This window comes from Metopolophium dirhodum, chromosome 9 (assembly GCF_019925205.1).
Source record: "Metopolophium dirhodum isolate CAU chromosome 9, ASM1992520v1, whole genome shotgun sequence".
Classification (NCBI taxonomy): Eukaryota; Metazoa; Arthropoda; class Insecta; order Hemiptera; family Aphididae; genus Metopolophium; species Metopolophium dirhodum.
Genome location: NC_083568.1, coordinates 12,078,917 through 12,098,629, shown reverse-complemented (window position 1 = coordinate 12,098,629; position 19,713 = coordinate 12,078,917). Strand labels below are relative to the sequence as shown.

Genomic DNA, 19,713 nt, shown 5'->3' with positions numbered 1-19,713 from the left:
AGATAGTCCGGACTGACTATATTCAATAAGAATTGAGCGTACGGTGATCATTGCAATATCATCTGCGTCATTATTGGCATCATTCTTCATTAGCGTAAGTCCACCAGCAACTATTGTGCGTTGTGTGAATGGCCGCCAAGGTCGTCTAGTTGCAATACGCTGTGGATCGGCCAACCATATATACCTCCACCTCATTCACTGAGGCGTGGACACTCTGGATTGTTCAATGGATATCGTGACAACTGGACATACTTCCGTAATCCGTAGGATAAGTTAGTTGTAAGATTATATCCAATTGTTGTAAGCTCTGTGGTCATTGCACCATACCGATCCGATCACAGAGAGACCCCCTCCATAAACTTAAGCTGCATAATCCTCTTTCCTATTGTATAACTTGTATCCTTCCATCCACGCGTTTTCGGGGCGTTTCGATTCCTTGTTGTCCATCGTCGCGTCATTGCTACCAACCGCCACATCGTTGGGCTGTGTGTTGAATTGCCTATATCTTGGAAGTAGGCGTTGTCATATACTGTCGTTTCTGAAACGTTAATCGTGCATGCAAATTTTGTTGCATAACCGCGACTCCTTCAATCTTTTCGGTAGATACAATCACAACAAGTTCAATCTATCGGGTGGTCTATCGCAATCATCTATAATCCTACATATACTACGGACCACAAGAGTCCATACGTAAAAACACGTCCATCGCTGCGCATCAGTTCCCCTTCTATACGCCGAATCATTCCGATCGGAAGCCAGCCGGCATACGTAGCGACAGCAGTAAACACTAAACACGTTTACGAAATTCGACTTTATGTTAATTCGTTTTTATAACTGGTATTCTGTGTCATTTACGTTATAAGTTTATAACGTATTTTTTTACGAGGTTTTTTTTTATTCAATATGGAAAATCATATAACACCTTCAAAACGCAATTAATTAGCCGTATTTTTATGAGCCACTGTATTCACGTTACTGAGTGGTGGGAATGGCAATATGGTTGGAGAAAATTCGGCCGGCTGACGTACGCGATGTCAGTATGGATGCGCAGTTTACGTATGGACTCTTGTGGGCCGGAGTATAGATGCTGTGTCCATCACAGGCGAAGTGCTAGAGGCTCTCCACATTGTTATCCCCGATCAGAATGACGCCGCACCAAATCTGAGCACCATACGATAGGAGAAGTGCAGATCTGGCCTACTGACTTCGAAAACAGATTGCGTCATCAAAGATATCAAAACTCACTACCTCATTGATAACGAGAATTCCTGTTGGGTGGATTATGTGCTAAGTCCGCTCCAAGACTCATCTTCCAGAGTGATGCATCGGCGTACATATTGCGTATGCGATGGTAAGGAGGAGTCTGTGCCTAGCAAGCTGGGTAACAAAGCCTCCACATCGTTAATCAGGGAAAAAAATTTGATGGTTGATGCTCATCTACCCCCACACGCTCCGGTAACAAATTGAGATTCCGAACCCTCCCTAGCTGTTGGGTATACAATATTTATGACGCGTTTTAAATAAACCTAAATCATTGGAAATCAATGAAATCATTAATCTCGTCTACAATATTTATGTAAGTTATTTACTTTTTAACTCTGTCATCACCTGAAAAAAATAATTTAATTTTACGTTATTTGAAATGAACATGTTATTCAACTTTGTGTTTATCATTATATATTATAATACGGTGTTATTAGTACTTAGAATTCATACGTTATAGACATTAATTTTCGTTTATCGTATGTTATACCGTAGTTAAAACGTTTTGGATTTTACAATATGTCTTATTATTTAACCGATAATTTTACGTTAAAAATCATCCGTTTTAGTGTTATTTTGAATAATTGCGTAAATTACGAATAAATAATATTATTAAGAATAAGATAGGCTTAATTTTAGTGCCAACAGTCGATCTCCCGTAAAATTATCTACAAAACAAATGTATATATTTTTTTTAACTGACTAAAGCTTTTTCTAATACGAATTTTCTTATTTATTTAGGTACCTATTTTAAATTGTTAAGTCAAAAATATAAACTATGGTACCTACGTCGAAAACGTATTTTTCATATTTTAATTGTGAACTTAGTGATGAGAAGATTATATGTTTGTCTTCCTATACCTAATAATAAAGAACAATTTACCGGAAGTCACATACAGTTTCTATGAGCGTTTAAAATTCAAATCGTTACGATGGATATTCAACCATAAGATAACAGTTTCTCCTTCAACGATTTTCGATATTTTGAAGTAGGTCGATAGACAATAGGTAACAACTAACTATAGATAGGTAATTTGAATTTTTACCAAATGATCATTTTATAATGGTTGTATATGAGATAATGTTCAAAACATTTTGACACTTTTTAATCTATTTGTATTATAGCATCATTTATTTTTTTATATAACTATAATAAAAAAATTTCACTAGCTCTAAAAGATTGAACATTTAATATGAGGTGCCTCGTAATTTTCAAATTAATAAAAATACATAATATGCATATTATGTATGATTCGTTTTTATAAGTATTATAAATTCAGAAAATAAACTTCAAAACGTACAATTTATTAATTCCAAACAATCAAACATTTTCATCATTTTCAATATTGCTATTGTAACATTGAACCCCAACACACCATCCACCACATACAAAAAATAATTTGATTTTTATCGTAAAAACCTGTCAATCCTAGCATTGTGATCTGTATTATGTATAATGTAAGTAGGGTACATGTATAAATACATTATACAGTTATCTAATATGAATGATCTAAACTAAATACATATTATACCAGGGCTTGAAACGGGTTACCGGTTTTTACCGAAAACCGGTAATTTCCCGGAATTTTGGGGAACCTATAATCAGTTACCGTTATTATAAACCTATTTGTACTCCCGGTTATCGGTTACCGTGACAATTTTTCAGCTAACATAAAACGTTATAATAACGTAATATGCTTTAACCAGTTAAAAACCGATTACCGGTATTTATAAATACTGACTACGTATGATTGTATGAACTATAATAATAATATGTTTAATTTATTTTCGCTACATAAATGATTATAAATTCGTAGCTACTAATGGTTTAATAAATAATAACTTCTTGAAAATATTCTTAAATCCTACTATTATATCTACGTTTTTTTTTGCATAGTCTAAATTCTTGTAATAATAATTCAAATAATTGGTATTCTACATTTCTATTTCCTACCTACCTATAACATAAGATATCGTTGGTTGGTAATGACAGTACTCGATAGTCGATAGTCCCGGTCTCCCTCATAGTATATTGTAGTGGGAAATCTAAAAATAGCTTGATTCTTATAACAACAACAATATTGTATTAAGTATACGGGTACAAAGGTGTAGTACAATTTTTTTTTCGAAAACCGGTATTTAATCGGTTACTAGTAGCCGACTTTTTTTTGAAGCGGTTATCACTGAACGGTAACCTGTAATTTTGAATATAGTACCGGTAATTGGTTACCGCTAACAACAGGTATAAAACTGGTAACCAGTATCCAAAAAAAATTAAATTAAATTAATAACGGTTTCAAGCCTTGTATTATACTATATAAATAAAAATTATATTACCTCCTGTTTGAGACGAATTATGAATCAATGTCATTCCGATAAATAGTACTATAAGTATGACGACCTTATACTTTAATAAAGTTGAAGTCATTTTGAAAAAAAGACAGTGTTAAAGTGTCCTCGCAGTAAAACTTCTTGCGATTTTTAGCGACAAACAATAATTAGAGAATGCGAGAACCACTGACTTTTATAAGCCCTTCTGCTATCTGTTTGTTCAGTGGTTGTTGTGCATGTTTTTAGCACAGATGTTCCGTTATTTTTGTTTTCGATTATAATATAGGACGTTGAAATAATATTTTGGCTGGTGGGTAAATATTCACCGATCGCCACACCCCAATACGATATATTATATAATATAGCCTAGAATAGTCGGTAGGTCACCCTCAGACCTTATAACAATTATATGTAATCCACGAGTAAAATTTAAAATTTGAATAAAAACAGAAATTATGTAGAAAAACAACGATCTATAAGATATTATATCAATAATATTAAAGACTGGAAATGGTAAATTAAAAAGTGTGGAAGAATTTCACACGTCATCTTTGTTGACAAAAACAGGTATTTCATATAAGTACGAGAAATTTTGATCAACGTCAATTGAACAAAACTAAATATGACTTAGTAGTTCTAAGAAAGAGGTATATCATTATCTAAAATCAATCCTTTGATCAATAAATTGTTTGTTGTTTTATCCAATTTAAAAATTTCTCTTAACTTTTAATATATTTTAATATGTATTTTTTAAATGTCGAATGATTAGTTAAATATACATTTTTTTTCCAACTATTTCAGAACACGAACTTAATTAGTTTCTTAACTTGAATCTTATTTTAAGGTTAAAAATATGTTCAATAATTGTCATACAATTTAACTATGGATAAACCAAGTTTTAAAATATTATACTAGTACCTAGATAAAAACTGTCGTTTGGTGTTAGTTATATTTTTAAATTAATTAATATTTTTAAATTTGAAACGGATTGAACCTAAAAATGGAACCTTGTATTACATTTGTAAGTTTTCGACCATACGGAAATATGTTTATCGAAATGTATAGAAAAAATACTTTTTGGAGCTGAAGTCCTACTATGATAATATTGCATAAGCTTAAAACAGATTTAGGAAATGTTTGGCCTGCAGTTGGGGAGCACCCTATTGAAATGTTTCAGGAGGCTTAGCCCTTTAAGTCCCACCCATATTTCCTCTCAAATTTGAAAGTTAAAAATATTTATATCTACATAATTTTCTGTATATTGTATACCTATTACACGGAAAACAAACTTTTATTTTATAGCAACATCTGTACAACAAATAAAATTGATTTTAATAACCACTGGTTCAGTGACAAAAACTTTCGATAATGCAAATTTACAACCAATATCTTAAGTTCAAAAAAAAAGAATTAGACATTTTGAACCATTATCTCATTATTAAAGAGGTGTTCCTAAAATAAAATTTAGAGAGGTTGTTTTAGCAAGGCAACACAAGTTTTAAAACCTATGCGTAATGGGTTAAAATATAGAACTTTTGAAATGATTTTATATTCAGATAACACATGATTTGTATTTTTATTTTTTTTTTCAAATGTTGGCTAATAGGCAGCTTTTTTGTATTATTATTAAGGACTTTTATAAATATTTTAAAAAAAAAACTATTTTATTTTCAATATATTTTAAATTATGTTTTTTCTTAAAATTAATACCTACATCACTAAGTATTTGCAAAATTAAACATGAAAGTATCTGATATTTATCTAGATAAAAACCTATTCATTTTTATGGTTCCGTACTGTAAAACGGGACCCTATTATTAAGGCTCCGCTGCCCGTCCGTCCGTCTGTCACCAGGCTGTATCTCATGAACCATGAAAGTTAGAAAGTTGAAATTTTTACAGATTATGTATTTCCGTTACCACTATAACAAAAAATACTAACATTTCTAGAATATATAATATAAGCAGTGTTGCCAACATGTTGATAGCTGATGTTGGTACGGAACCGTTCGTGTGCGAGTCCGACTCGAACTGGCCGGTTTTATCTTTCTCTTGATACCATTATGTATAACTATATTTATCTTTATGTAGATAAAATGTAATACTGTTATCTTTAACTAGATAAATTATTAGTTATATATTTCCAACACTGCTTAAGAGAGCATAACCATTGGTACAACCAGAAATAAAAGCCGTTTTTCTAATATGTTTTGATTATTTTGAAGTAAAAATTATCAATAAACACATTGATTAATAATGTATTATACTTTTATATCTACGCTGTATAAAGTATAAGTAGTATATATTATAGGAATATAATTTATTCTATAGAACAGGTCACAAATACTTAGTTTTTACTTATTTGTATAAGAATAATCACCTACGTGTTCGTTTACCATAAAGCACACTCGTGTATGGTGTATTATATTGTATGACGTGGAACTTTTAACAGGTGCATATTTATTCGATTTAAACAAAACATGTTAAATAATGATATTTTCTTAGCAAGCCTTACATAAAATATGCCATGCATATGTGCTTTTTATTTGTTTTTTTTTGGGGGGTCAACAACTTAAATCACAGAACATTGCTTTTAACAAATACGAATTCGTAAATTACAAAAAAATAGAATAAAATTATACAATACCACTTAAAAAAAACGAAACTATTGAAAGTAAAAATTCATAAAAATTTAAATTACATTTCTATTCGTGAGTTGGTTTACATGAAAAGTAGATAATATATATAAACTATTTATGGCCATCGTCTCTTAAGCCTCATAGATAGGTATTATCCAATCGTCGATTTTGGTTGAAAAATTAGTGTCTGAAATATTTAGTGCATTATATTATTTATACTAGACTTGTCAACAATTTTTAAATATTTATAATATAAAATCATAAGTTTATAAAGTATTAGCAAATTATTATGTGGAGAGATGGCTATTATACAGAATTTTAAAATGTATATCTTTTGTGTAAGTTTAACATGAAGACAATTGAGAACTTAAATGTAAAATAAATCAACAATTCATTAGTAGTTGTTGCATGATTGAACGAAAGATTTTAATAGTTTTAATATAATAGAGTGTGAACAATAGACTTGACAAGGTTAGGTTAAAAAAGGTAAAAAACTTTTGTTCTAATTAATCAATATTTTTATTTTATTTTTATATAATAAATTTAATTAAGTCACGTTTGCGTTACATGTATAATATAATATTTTTATTTTTATTTTCATATACTGAAAATAAAAATTTTAAATCTGATCTAAATTTTTTTTTAATAAATTCAAAATAGTCAATTTGTAAATATTGTTTTTAGATAACTTTGGATTTTAAAAACATTTATCTAAGTCAAGTGGTTTATTTTTTATTAATTTTTAAAATGTCAACATATTTGAAATAACACTCATTCATTTGAAAAGTAATAACTTTTTTAAAAAAAAATTAGGATTTTATTAAGTGCTTACCTACTTAAAAATTCTCATAAATATTTTGTTAAAATATCATGTTATTTGAATTTGTTTTTTTTTTTACAACTGAATCAACTTTATTTATCAATAATGAAATTTAAAAAAGTTTTAAAAAATAAACTACATGACTTAGATAAATGTTTTTACAATCAATATTTTTCTAAAAACAAGATTTACAAATTGGCTATTTTAAATTTTTCAAAAAAATGTACTTACATCAGATTTAAATTTTTTTATTTAAGTGTTGAAAAATAAAAAAAATTATGCTATACGTACTCCACTAAGCAAAGTAATATTTCGTACAGTCGAAAACTTCAAAATGTAATAAGAAGAATAGGTTCTATATAAAGTATTCAAATTTTAAATTTTACTCGCGTGCTATATAAAGTTACTACGAGCTCTTTCAGCGGAATTCCTACTAACTGGTCTCAGCTATATTATATTATATATCATATTGGGGTACTGCGGTCCGACATCGGTGAAAATCCATCCACGGGCAAAATATTATTTAAATGCATTTGTTTAACAGTCTACATTACAATCGAAAACAAAATCGTTGGCATATCTGTGTTATTTTTGTATATTTTAAGTCACAAGATCTAGGTTTTAGCTCGTCATAATATTAATCTTGCACATAAAATTAAGAGTTATAAATATTTTCAATTATTGGTGTTAACCTTGGTCATCTACAAAAAATGTTCTCAGTGAGGCCCAGTTATCCGTTAATGGATTTTTAAAAAATTATTAAATATAAACAAACAAACTTGAATACGTACAATTAAAACCAATAACAACTAAACATTTTTATCCTCTTTATTTAAAATGCTGCACCTATCTGCGGGAAAAGAATAATTAAAAAAGTTGAACAATCTTCGTTCTGGATTGGATCCCTGAAATGGTTAAATATTAAAATGTATTCATATATTATTATCCATAATTATATATCGATTACACATCGTAAATATTCGTATCTATTTCGTATTAGATCATTGATATTGTATACAATTTCTGAGTTAATAATTAAATTATTATGCATCTGATTCTTATAACCAGTCAACACTATAAGAAGTGTCAACAGTATTTTGTTCATCTTATAAACATCATACATTTATCTAATATGAACAATTAATCTAAATTCATACTTAGTTACATACTATATTACATACCTATTAGGTACAATAAAAATAAAAAGTGATAGTTATCTTCTCATTGTGACAAATTATAAATCAATGGCATTCCGGTGCATAGTACTATAAGTATGACGTTTTACATTTATACTTGAATAACGGTGAAGACATTTTTTGAGAAAACTGAAAATATAACCTCTTACAATCATAAGCTAGTGATGCCAAGTACGCACTTAAAACGGTACATTGGAACGCCCCAAAATGTCAGTTGGGTTGGTAGGTAAAAATTATTCAAGATATTTATACCTACATACTAGGTATATATTAAAGACCTGCAAGGGCCGGTGCAGCCGACCCGGTGCTTAAAAAGACCCGCCCGTAGTGATATTGGACCGGCCGGGCCTTTAAAATAAAATAAAGGGTTTGACCGGGCTTTTTAAGTCTTAGAATTTTATTCCGGGCCGAGCCTAGGTTTTTTTAAACTTAAAATATAATCTCTTACAATCTTAAGCCAGGGTCACCAAGTACGTACTTTAAGGTAAGTGTTAGTTGGGTTGGTAGGTAAAAATTATTCAAGATAGTTAATATAAATGTCAAGTTATAAAAAATCAATGATAGCAGATAACATGTATAATAATGTATGGGATTTATGAGATAGGTACCAATAACTTAGAGGTATTAAGTTCGTGTTACCGAGGCACGAGAGTTGACTATTTTTATATTTATTTCATGTTTAAAATAGTTGAAGTACAAACGTAATACATAATTTCGTTGATTTAGTCAAACGATATACGAAATCAAATAATTCTTTCCAGCTATATTCTTTAGGGCCCAGTGTTTACGTATCTAAAACGTGTATTATATATTGTATGACGTGGAGCATTTAGCAGACATATTTTTATTCGTTTTAAACAAATATATAAAAAATGTGCATATGTGCCTTTTTTATTTTAGAACAAACTACCATAATCACCATCACAAACAATTTCACGAACAAATATTATGTGCGCAGTCAACACCGTTAAAATAAATAGCAATAACATTTGTTGTTAATTATATAAAAAAGTTAAATTAATGAAATATACGATTAATTTACCTTTACAATTTGAATTAACTGATTTTATTTATTTTGAATTGAGAAAACTTGAATAAAGTTGATGAAAAATAACGAGTTAACGATTAGTCATATTCTTAAAAATTAAAGAAAGCTAATTCAATTGGTTACGATATAGAAACACTGAAATAATTACTAGACAATACCGTAAATTATTCGTTTTTATAATGGCTGCACTCATTTTTATTTTTATATCAATGTAATGTAATATACTCATTAAATTATTATTGAAAACCTAGAAGTTTATTATTCAGCACCCATCAACCAGCATTATAATCATGATGAATTTAATGAGTTAATCAGTGCGATATTACATTAATCAAATATAATATAACCTTTACAAACTACTAGGATCATAGAGTCATATAGTGGCGGCGTTACCTATTCAAACTGTATTATCAGACTTTCATAAAAGGTATATCGAATATGCAATTTACCCCTAGATGGCAGTGATCAAATATCAAAAACATTATAACAACATTCTAATCACTCAAGAAAAACTGGGGTATCAATTGTGGTATTCACGACAACGCTGCATAAAAAAATGAATGGTACAATATTTTTAATGTCTCGTAGAGATAAACTGCAAAAGCTCGTGTCCACAAAGGATTCAACATTACAAAAGAACACTACTTTTATATTATAATTATATTACTCTATGACTAGGCTCCACCATAGGTACACACAAAACAAACCCAAATACAAACCAAATATAAACCATATTGTCATTAATCATTTTGAATTTAATGATTTATCGGTAAAATATATAATCTTTACCAGCTACTAGGATCCACCATTTACACTACACTAAAATACAAACCTACCACGAAATTATTTTTTAGGGGAGGGGGCTGGCAAGTTGACGATGATTCGCTTGACCGGAAAAACATGCCGCAAACATTAATCATTGTAAACGTATAATTAATACGATATTTTACACGAACACAACACGTGGTAGGCACACTGTAAGAAATACAGCTACACCGAGTGCGCAATCGTGGACATTATTTAAATGGCGACGATCTCACGTGGTTTCGAATTAAATATTTTTCCAATTACTGGAGATTCTGTTTCATAGCTGTATTAAAGTTTCTGTAATGAATTTCATATCTTCAATAAGTACATTACACACGTTGCGTATCGTTGTACGTTTAATATAAGTAGAGTTAGTCGCCACTTATAGTGATCCCGTTGTTCCGAGAGTATTTTCATCACTATAAGTGGTGATTCGAATTTTTTGAAAACCTTTTATTTTAAATACATAGTAATAAATGGACTACGTTAAGTGTCCAAATAAAAAGTAAATACATATAAATATAATTTAAATTAAATTTAGTTTATTTTAGTGTTTAGTAGATGTTATTACAATTATTTTAAATGACTAATTAACCGACACGGCTGTACCTATTTTCTTTATTGATTCAGAGAATTCTTCATCTATGATCTTAGCTGTTACAGCTTTTCTTAGTACTTCAATCGCTGTTAATACTTCATCCTTGGTAACTAGTTCCTTTTGTGCACTTGTGTTTGCTAATTTTTTGTCTACCAAGGCTTTGAATCGATCTATTCCAACTTGATTGATATCTTCGTATCCCACAATTTTTGTCTTGCACCTTTGAAGCCATTTAGAGACTTTTTCGTATCTATTCAAATCAACATCAAAAATCTGAAGAATATACGAAAGTGTGTGTTAAACGTGTGCCAAAGTTATGATAATGATGTGTAAAAAAAAATTCAAAAAGAAAATACCTCAAAGGTTGAAATAGAAGCTACCAAAGATATATCGGCCAAAGTCATTGAATCGCCTGCAACCCAATCGGAAGATTTCAGAAAGGTTTCCAAAAAGCCGAGTGCTTCGTGGAGTCTCATCTCTTTTTCGTCGGTTTTTTTTACATCATCAAAAAACCACATGTACTGTGAAATGAAAAAAAAAATATTCAATTTGATAATATATTACGTGTATACATACAAATAAAATCTAGTGCGTCGATTTGGTTGTACTTATTATATTGTATGGTTATTGAGATTTTTTGAGAAATTTGTTTTAAGGTCGTCCGTGGACATTTATTTAAATTAAAAAATTTCTTATAGTTTTCAAAAGCACCGTGAAAAACAAAATTAAAATTAAGGAAAACGGGAATTTTCACACAAAACAGGTTTTCGACAAAATCGATTTTGGTTTTTGGTGTAACTCTAAAACAAATGAACGTAAATACACCAATTTTTTACTGAATGTTTGTATTAGAATTTTGAAACTATTTTGACTTGTTTTGAACTGTTTACGTATATTTTCAGCTTCCAATTTTTTTAGTTTTATTTAATATAAATGTCAATAAAATTGACCTAACCGTTTTTCATATACAATGATATTAAAACATTGAATTCAAATGTAATGCCATCCATTACAGTAACCCACTTGTAACCTACTATACAGGTTAATTCTTGATTTTTTTTTTTTATTTGACTAAAAGTTTCCTGGAATCATAGTCATAATATTATTATGACAAGCCCTTATGAATTTTACCGCATAATGATAATATGATGAGTGGTAATGATAGTTGGTTGACGTTAAATTGTATAGGTATCGCGTAAAACATTTAATAATTGATACGACGTAATAGGACACATCAGTGCGTCTGCGAAAGATTTGGTGGTATGTGCCTGTGACTCTATATGAACCAAATTAAAACACCGAACAAGAAGTCATCGTGTCAAACAACAATGAAAAATTAATGACTGTTAGTAATTCGTTTTTATAATATGATGTGAATACTCACGTATTGGTCGATAAAAGTCTGGTACAAGGTGCCCAAGTCATACTGCAGTCTTTGGTTGATCAGCGCTCGCTTTTTCGTGTCCTTGGGGAACAGTGTATTATCGTCTTTTCCGTACATTTCAACCAAGTACACCATGATTGCACGGCTGCAACAGTAACGTCGATCATTAAAAACCTGTAATTATTATTCAGTATTATTCTATTAGTACTATTAGTCAGTGGTCCTATATAGTTTTATGTATAATATATAAACCTAATCAAAATATTACGATCGAGATCGATTGATCGTTGTCCGGACTCACAGTCTGTATATTTTAAATAAATAAATACATCACTAACTTGAATTTATTTGGTTACAGTTTTCAAAAAAAATGAATATTTTAACTGCTGTATATAATATATATGCGTATCATACCTAAGTCAAGTAAAAGTATCATTAAAAGTTATATTATATTATTATGTGATAAATATAAACCATCCCATAAATTTCACTAAATCTCCACAGATTTCAATTATGCATAAAGCAATATAATATAAGACTCTAAATCCGTGATGTATACATAATACTCCCAAAATTGCAATTAATACTATATTAACATAATAATGGACAAATTAAGTCTTCAAGATTATTATAAAAAATAAGACTTCAACAGTCTATAAATATATATAAATCTATGCACATACTATTAAGGCGGTTGAAAGTGGACCGTTTTTTAGGGGTTGAGTATAGGCAATATGTTATATTCATTGGGATTGCTGTGTGAGTGTGTGTGTAATAACTGATCATTGGTGTGCGTTAGTTCCCCGAACGCGTAATTATTTCGTTTTATCAGTAAACAGTTCAACAATAATTTTATTACCGTCACACCGCGCATTGTATTGACAAAACTAAATTATACAACATCGTACTTACATAAAGTATAATGTACCTAGTTCATAGTTTTATCAAAAACATAATCATTATAAATTATATATTGACAACAGTAAGTCTTTAAAAAAACAATTGCTTGTATTATATTATATTGCTACATAAATGTATAATTATATATTATATTCTTAATATACCTTAATTTAAGCCTTCTATCTTTTAATGTTTTCCTTAAAAACCCCGGGACTACAGTTCCAGAAGAACTTTTACGACGAGCTGACATGTCTACAATTCTATTACAATAGTTTCTTAAAATATGGTTCATACATTCTATTTTTTTTACATCTATGTCGTAATCTGCATAAGGTTTAGAAAGTGTTAACTTCTTCATTATACTTGAATCTCCATCTCCAATTAATTTATCATATATTAAATTATGCATAGTCACACTTTGACAGAATCGCTCGACAATTATATCGGATTCCATGGCAGTAGAAGTCCCATTCCAATTTTTAAAACACTGATGAAATGGTGATTCTTTTTCACTATTTTCATTATTTTGGCAAACTGAACAGTGTTTATTACGTACGCCCATAAAAAGAACTTTGTTGATCCTATACCCAATGATAGACGCCTAAATAATAAATTAAACATCAACGTAACAAGTGTCTAGTAAAAACAAAATAAATAATTATAGATGTATCTACAGTCATTCGTTTTTTAATTACAATAAAATAAGAAAATTGTTACATGAGAAATCGAGTTAATATCAAATGTTGTAAAAATATAAATTTCAGACGCTCATAAAAATTTAATTTAAGTTTCTTCTAGACATTTTTTTTTTTTTGATAAAGGTAGACAAACTTATGAGTAATCTTATATTACATTTTCAAATCTTAGATTTAAAAAGAAAAATTTTTATGAATTCTCAACTCAAAATAATTTACTATTTTTCGTGATTTTTCCGTATTTTGTCAAAATTTGAACTTTAAATGCTTATAAATAAAAACTGTGACTAAGGATTTTTAATTTTTTTCATCTGCCTTTGAAACAATAACCTAGGAGCCTTCTATTAAATTTTCAAGCTTTTTTACTCAACAGATAAATTTTTATTGATATTTATAGAAAAAAAAACTAAAAAAATTGAAAACTGACAATGGCCGTAAACAGCTCAAAAAGAGTCAAAATATTTTGTAGATTTTATGGTGTATAGAAAATGCTAATATAAATATTCAGTAAAAATTTCATGTCTCTACGGTCATTTGTTTTAGAGTTACACCAAAAACCAAAATCGATTTTCTCGAAAACCGATTTTGCGTAAAAATTCCCGTTTTTTCCTTAATTTTTCTTTTGTTTTTCACGTCGCTTGTGAAAACTACTGGGAAATTTTTAGTTTTGACCCCACAAAGTACCAACTAGATTCACTTTCCTATCAGAAAAGTTACTATTGAAGAAAATCCAAGCACATTTACTGTCCTAAAAGGTGATGACAGACACAAAAATAAAAAAAAAAATAAAAAAAAAAACACACATCATTGTGAAATCAATACATTCATCGCTTCGCTCAGAATCTAAAATACCACTGAGATTTAAAATAATTATAATATCGCATTTTTGAACAACTTTTTAACTGATTATTGCTTATTTCTGAAACGTTATTGCTGTCGTCATTGCCGAGTTCTTGAATTTCTTCATTTTTTTTTTGTAAATTTGCCAAATTGTGTTTCAACTTTTTTCGTCTTATGAATAATTTAGCTCGTTTTTTATTACCAAAACGCCAATTACTCATTTTTACCACAAGAAAATAAAATTGGCAGTGAGTACAAATAGTGCACGGACTGAATCACGATGGCATAATATACTAAATAATATTTTATTTAGCAGCTGTGTATCATTATAATATTATGTAATTGATTTCTTATCGCCCGTATAATAGTCGCGGCTAAGATTCTCGGAAATCGGTATAGCGTACCTACGCGCAGTCACACGTCACTATATTTTGCAATTGAAAATGTTTCAACTCCTATGTGGCTATGAAAGTCCCAAAAAGCGGAAGAAAAATTCACCCAGTACCAAAAGCCCGATTTTAATTTTGAAAACACATTTAAATTCATTATTCTGTTTTCTAGGTTATGTAGGAAATGGATTTTCGATTTTTTCTATTGTTTAATTAATATAGTACCAAATTAATTTTCTTTTTTTTCCAAAATTCACTTTTACTTTATTGTTACTAAAAAACATAAAATTAAAAATTAATTTCCTACATAACACAGACAAGGAGTAAACAAATCCAAACATTTTTTCAAAATGAAAATTGGACTTCTAGAAGTGTGTTTTTTTTCTTTTGCTTATTGGTCTAAATGCTCGAAAAAACGACCCACTTTCAACCGCCTTAATGGCCGGGGTCCCTGTGGTCCGATTGGTCTGGTGAAATGACCACAGGGCGCAATTACAACTTAGAGTGAACTTAAAAGTGCTTAAATCTACAGCAGGTGAAGGTCCAGCCCGGTGAGCACTGCAATCCGACGGCCTGGGTGGCCACTCACACAACGCACCTGGTTGCTGACGGACTTACGTGGTTGAATCTGGCAACAACTCGGGCAAAATGATGGATTCCCCATGAATGCTGGCAGGAATGACGTACTAATACAACACATGCACTCACTCAATTGAAAAATTTACGTTTATATAATAACAGTTATCGTGCTATTTAAGTGAACAAATTATATTATTATATACCAATAAAAAATAGTACATAAATCTTTGTATTTCAAGTAACGTGTACCAGTACCCCAAATATGATTTTATATGTATTATATCATTCAATAATTATAACTCGTATCGTTATCTAATAAATATCATAACTGAAACTCACCTCTCACATAAAACAAAATCATCTTGAATCAGTGTGGGTAAAGTGTATTCAGGATATAGCTATAAAATATCAACGATTATGATTAAAACCATACAGCGTAAGTACTTACAATACAATATATTAATAAACTGTTTCGAAAACTTACCTCGATATATCCTGTTAACAAATTCAATTCCAAACCCAAAGCCTTGGCAGTCAACAAAACGGATCTGCATGGTGCGCTGCCAGAAGTGTAGTACAAGTACAACACATCTCTGCAATAATATTAAAAAACATACCATTATAACAATATACTTGTAATGGAATATTGGGTAGGTACTTAAAATACGAAACCCTTGACCTTATGGATGCTATGACGATCGCAGACAAAGTGCTAAAGGCTCTCCACATTGTTTTTGACGACCTCCACCATTTCCTCCGTCTTTGAGCCTGACGGGGCGTAATCCTGGCTGGTAACTTTAACGTGAATAATAATATCTGGGGATTCAAAACCAATAACAGTATATGGGAACTCAAGCCACGAATTCCTTATTGCCAACCCAGCAACGCTTCCACCTACGAAAGGGGAAACGCCACCTCTATCATATACGTCATCTTTTACTGGAGCGTTGTTGTATCCATCTGGTCATTACTGAACGGGAGAGCTCTTTCAGAATTCATCACTTCAAACACACTGGTTCTCTCAAACCTCAGTGATCCTGTCACAAGAGCCACAGTGCTCTCGGATGGAATGGCCAAAGCTTACAGCGCCTCAATTCCTCCATGAATACCAGGCCCTTACAATAAGAGACCAGTCTAATGATAGTTCAAAGACAGGTGCGGAGTTGCGCTACGGGTTTCTCCCACAAACGGAGCTATCAAGAAAGGGTGTTAGCAGCACAACTATGACAGACACATATGCAATACACCCAACAAACTTGTTGGACATTGTTGGATTACCCCAAGACTTTGTTTGACTTTATTTCTGTTGGTAGAGCTTTAGACACTTTTGTGCTGCCATCTATACTCCAACAGCACAACTTTACGTTAGCGAAATTTCACCCTTATAAAAAATGTCCAGTTTGATTTGTTGGACATTGTTGGATCACTCTGAAAATTTGTTGGACATTATTTTAGCCGGTAGAGCTTTTAACAAATCAAGCTGGATATTTTTCATAAGGGTGAAATTTCGCTAACGTAAAGTTGTGCTGTTGGGAGCACAACTTTGGAAAATCTCTACTGGCTAAAATAATGTCCAACACATTTTCAGAGTGATCCAACTATGTCCAACAAATCAAGCTGGACATTTTTTATAGGAGTGAAATTTCGCTAACGTAAAGTTGTGCTGTTGGAGTATAGATGGCAGCACAAAAGTGTCTATAGCTCTACCAACAGAAATAAAGTCCAACAAAGTCTGGGGGTAATCCAACAATGTCCAACAAGTTACCAACAAGTTTGTTGGGCGTATTGCATATGTGTCTGTCATAGTTGTGCTGCTAACTTTATAAGGGTGCTATCAAGCGAGCTTCAGGAGGTAAATGGATCAAAAAGTAGCCACGGCGTAAATATTGAGTATACGATGGTGAGGAAGAGTCTGTGCCTAGAAATCTGGAAAACTAAGGAAAAAAGTTGGCTGGACCTGTGCTCACGGGTCACTAACGATCCCTGGGGGAAACCATACCACCTGGTTATACGGAAGTTGGGTAACAAAGCCTCCACATTGTCAATCAGGAAAAAAAAGCTGATGGTTGATGCTCATCTACTCCCAGACGCTCCGGTAAGAAATTGGGATTCCGACCCCTCCCTAGCTGTTGGGTATACAATATTTATGACGCGTTTTAAATAAACCTAAATCGTTGGAAATCAACGAAATCAGTAATCTCGTGTACAATATCTATGTAAGTTATTTACTTTTGAATTCTGTCATCACCTGAAAAAAATAATTTAATTTTACGTTATTTGAAATGAACATGTTATTCAACTTTATGTTTATCATTATATATTATAATATTATAGTGTTTATTAGCTGTGCTCACGCAGTCGTTGTGTGATAAAATTAATTCGTTATTGCTATATCGATCCAGTTGTCAATTAAGTTTCCATTATGCCGACGGCTTTGGGCGGCGCAAACCATGCCAGCCTGAATCAAGCATGTAATAAACTCAAGTCCACGGTTGCCAAAAATTCTGCCACAAGTTCTAGATTTCAGACAGTCAGTAAAAACGGTAAGCCACTTAAAAATCCGTCCAGCCCCGTCTCATCAAGTTTTCAACAAATAGTCGACAATCCTCCATCATTAAACGTATCTGACATATCTAGTTCGGCTTTCGATTATAATAATTTCTCACTGCAAACCGATAAATCGTCCAGGTTTAACCTCTAATGAGTTCGATACCGATTCCTCGTATCCAACAGATAACACCGGAGCGAGCCTCTCCACAACAAAATACGATAATACCCCTAATAATAATAAGTATGTCAATAGTTTACAACAATCTTTTTCATCTGACTATATTGGCCAGTAATTGTTTTAATTGAGAGTTTCGATGAAAATACAAATTTAGGAAACTGGCATTCTATTAGAGCTGCTAAATTCTTCTCTAAGAATTTTACGGGCATTCTAAACATCAAGCCCGCGGGCTCTAAAAAAATTAAGATCACTTTCGATACAATCAACAATGGTAACCTCTGTCTAAATTCTAATATTTTAAAAAAAAATAATTACAATGCTTGCATACCTTCTACGCTCATTTTTTCGTACGGGATGATTAAATTAGATAACACTATCTCGGAATCGGAGTTTTTCGAAGGTGTCAAGTCTCCTGTTACTAATGATGCATTCAAGCGTATCAACATCAAATAAGATGAAAATATCGTGCAGACTCGTATTATTAAACTAAAATTTGTTGCCCCAAAAATCCATCGGTTACTCTGTTTTCAACATGATTTTCGAAGTCAAGCCAAGTATCCGGTCCCCCGTTCAATGCAACCGCTGCCTACGTTTCAGACATACTCAAAAATACTGTCGTAGTAGTCCTAGATGCAACCATTGCGGTGAAACCAAGCACTCGATTGAGTCCTGTCCCTACTCTTAAGCCACCGACCCGGTATGTCTTTTCTGCAAGCAACTTCATCTAGCCACGGATCGCAGCTGCCAGGAATGGTCTACCCAAAAAGAAATAAAAAAAATTATTGCCAACGAAAATATTTATTATAAAGACGCCATCATTTTTAAGAAAAATAATTGTTATACTACTGCTTTTTCATATTCTGATGTTATAAATAGCCAGCCTCCTATTTCAGAAATTTTAAACTCAAACACCTCCCTTCGTGAAGAAAATTTCCCCAGCTTACATGAAAATCATCATTTTTTTAACTCTGGGAAAACTAAATTCAAACCCCGCCTCCACCAAATAAAAAAAAAATCCACTACCAGTGGAATCAAACTATTCCTCCCCAAACGGTAGTTATTTAAACTTACAATCAAACCAAAATCTTACTCCTGTGTGTAACCCAACTGATTTATCCTGGGTGCACACCTTGTCTCTTAAATTATCTGAATCCTTTATAAGTTCACCTTCTCTACTTTCTCCCTTTTCTCCTTTACCCTTCAGGCCTTAATTGAATCATCCTTAAATTCTCTTCTTAACATTCGAAATTCTAATTTCCCTGCTTAAATTGCTTCACAATCCATAAAAAATTAATATTTTAATATAAGTTTATAAAAAAAACAAAAAAAAACAAAAAATTTAAATAAATAAATACTACCATGGCGTTTAGTCCAAAAAAACATACACTTTACAACCACAACAAAATCGCTAACATAATCCAATGGAATGTGAGGAGCCTCCCTACTCGCCTCCCAACCATTACAACACCTCTTCCTTGACAATAAATGCTCAGTGGT

General features: G+C 31.3%; 1 protein-coding gene and 1 pseudogene across 1 annotated transcript; one reads left to right on the top strand and one right to left on the bottom strand.

Annotated features, from left to right (window-relative positions):
* Window positions 1-10,661: 10,661 nt before the first annotated feature.
* Window positions 10,662-16,487, bottom strand: LOC132952462 (glutathione S-transferase 1-like). Its single transcript, XM_061024773.1, has 6 exons — window positions 16,429-16,487; window positions 15,973-16,087; window positions 15,828-15,886; window positions 12,086-12,230; window positions 11,058-11,222; window positions 10,662-10,974 (listed from the first exon to the last, which is right to left on the bottom strand). The coding sequence occupies exons 1-6, from the start codon at window positions 16,485-16,487 to the stop codon at window positions 10,690-10,692; spliced, it is 828 nt and encodes a 275-aa protein (XP_060880756.1). The 3' UTR covers window positions 10,662-10,689.
* A 1,423-nt stretch (window positions 16,488-17,910) lies between these two features.
* Window positions 17,911-19,483, top strand: LOC132952460 (uncharacterized; annotated as a pseudogene).
* Window positions 19,484-19,713: the final 230 nt, after the last annotated feature.

Coding starts and splice junctions, on each gene's coding strand:
- LOC132952462 (XM_061024773.1), bottom strand. CDS start 16,487: ATGAATTCTGAAAGAGCTCTCCCGTTCAGTAATGACCAGATGGATACA. Junction 11,223..12,085: donor AGACTTTTATCGACCAATAC/GTGAGTATTCAC, acceptor TTCATTTCACAG/TACATGTGGTTTTTTGATGA. Junction 10,975..11,057: donor CTTCTATTTCAACCTTTGAG/GTATTTTCTTTT, acceptor TATATTCTTCAG/ATTTTTGATGTTGATTTGAA.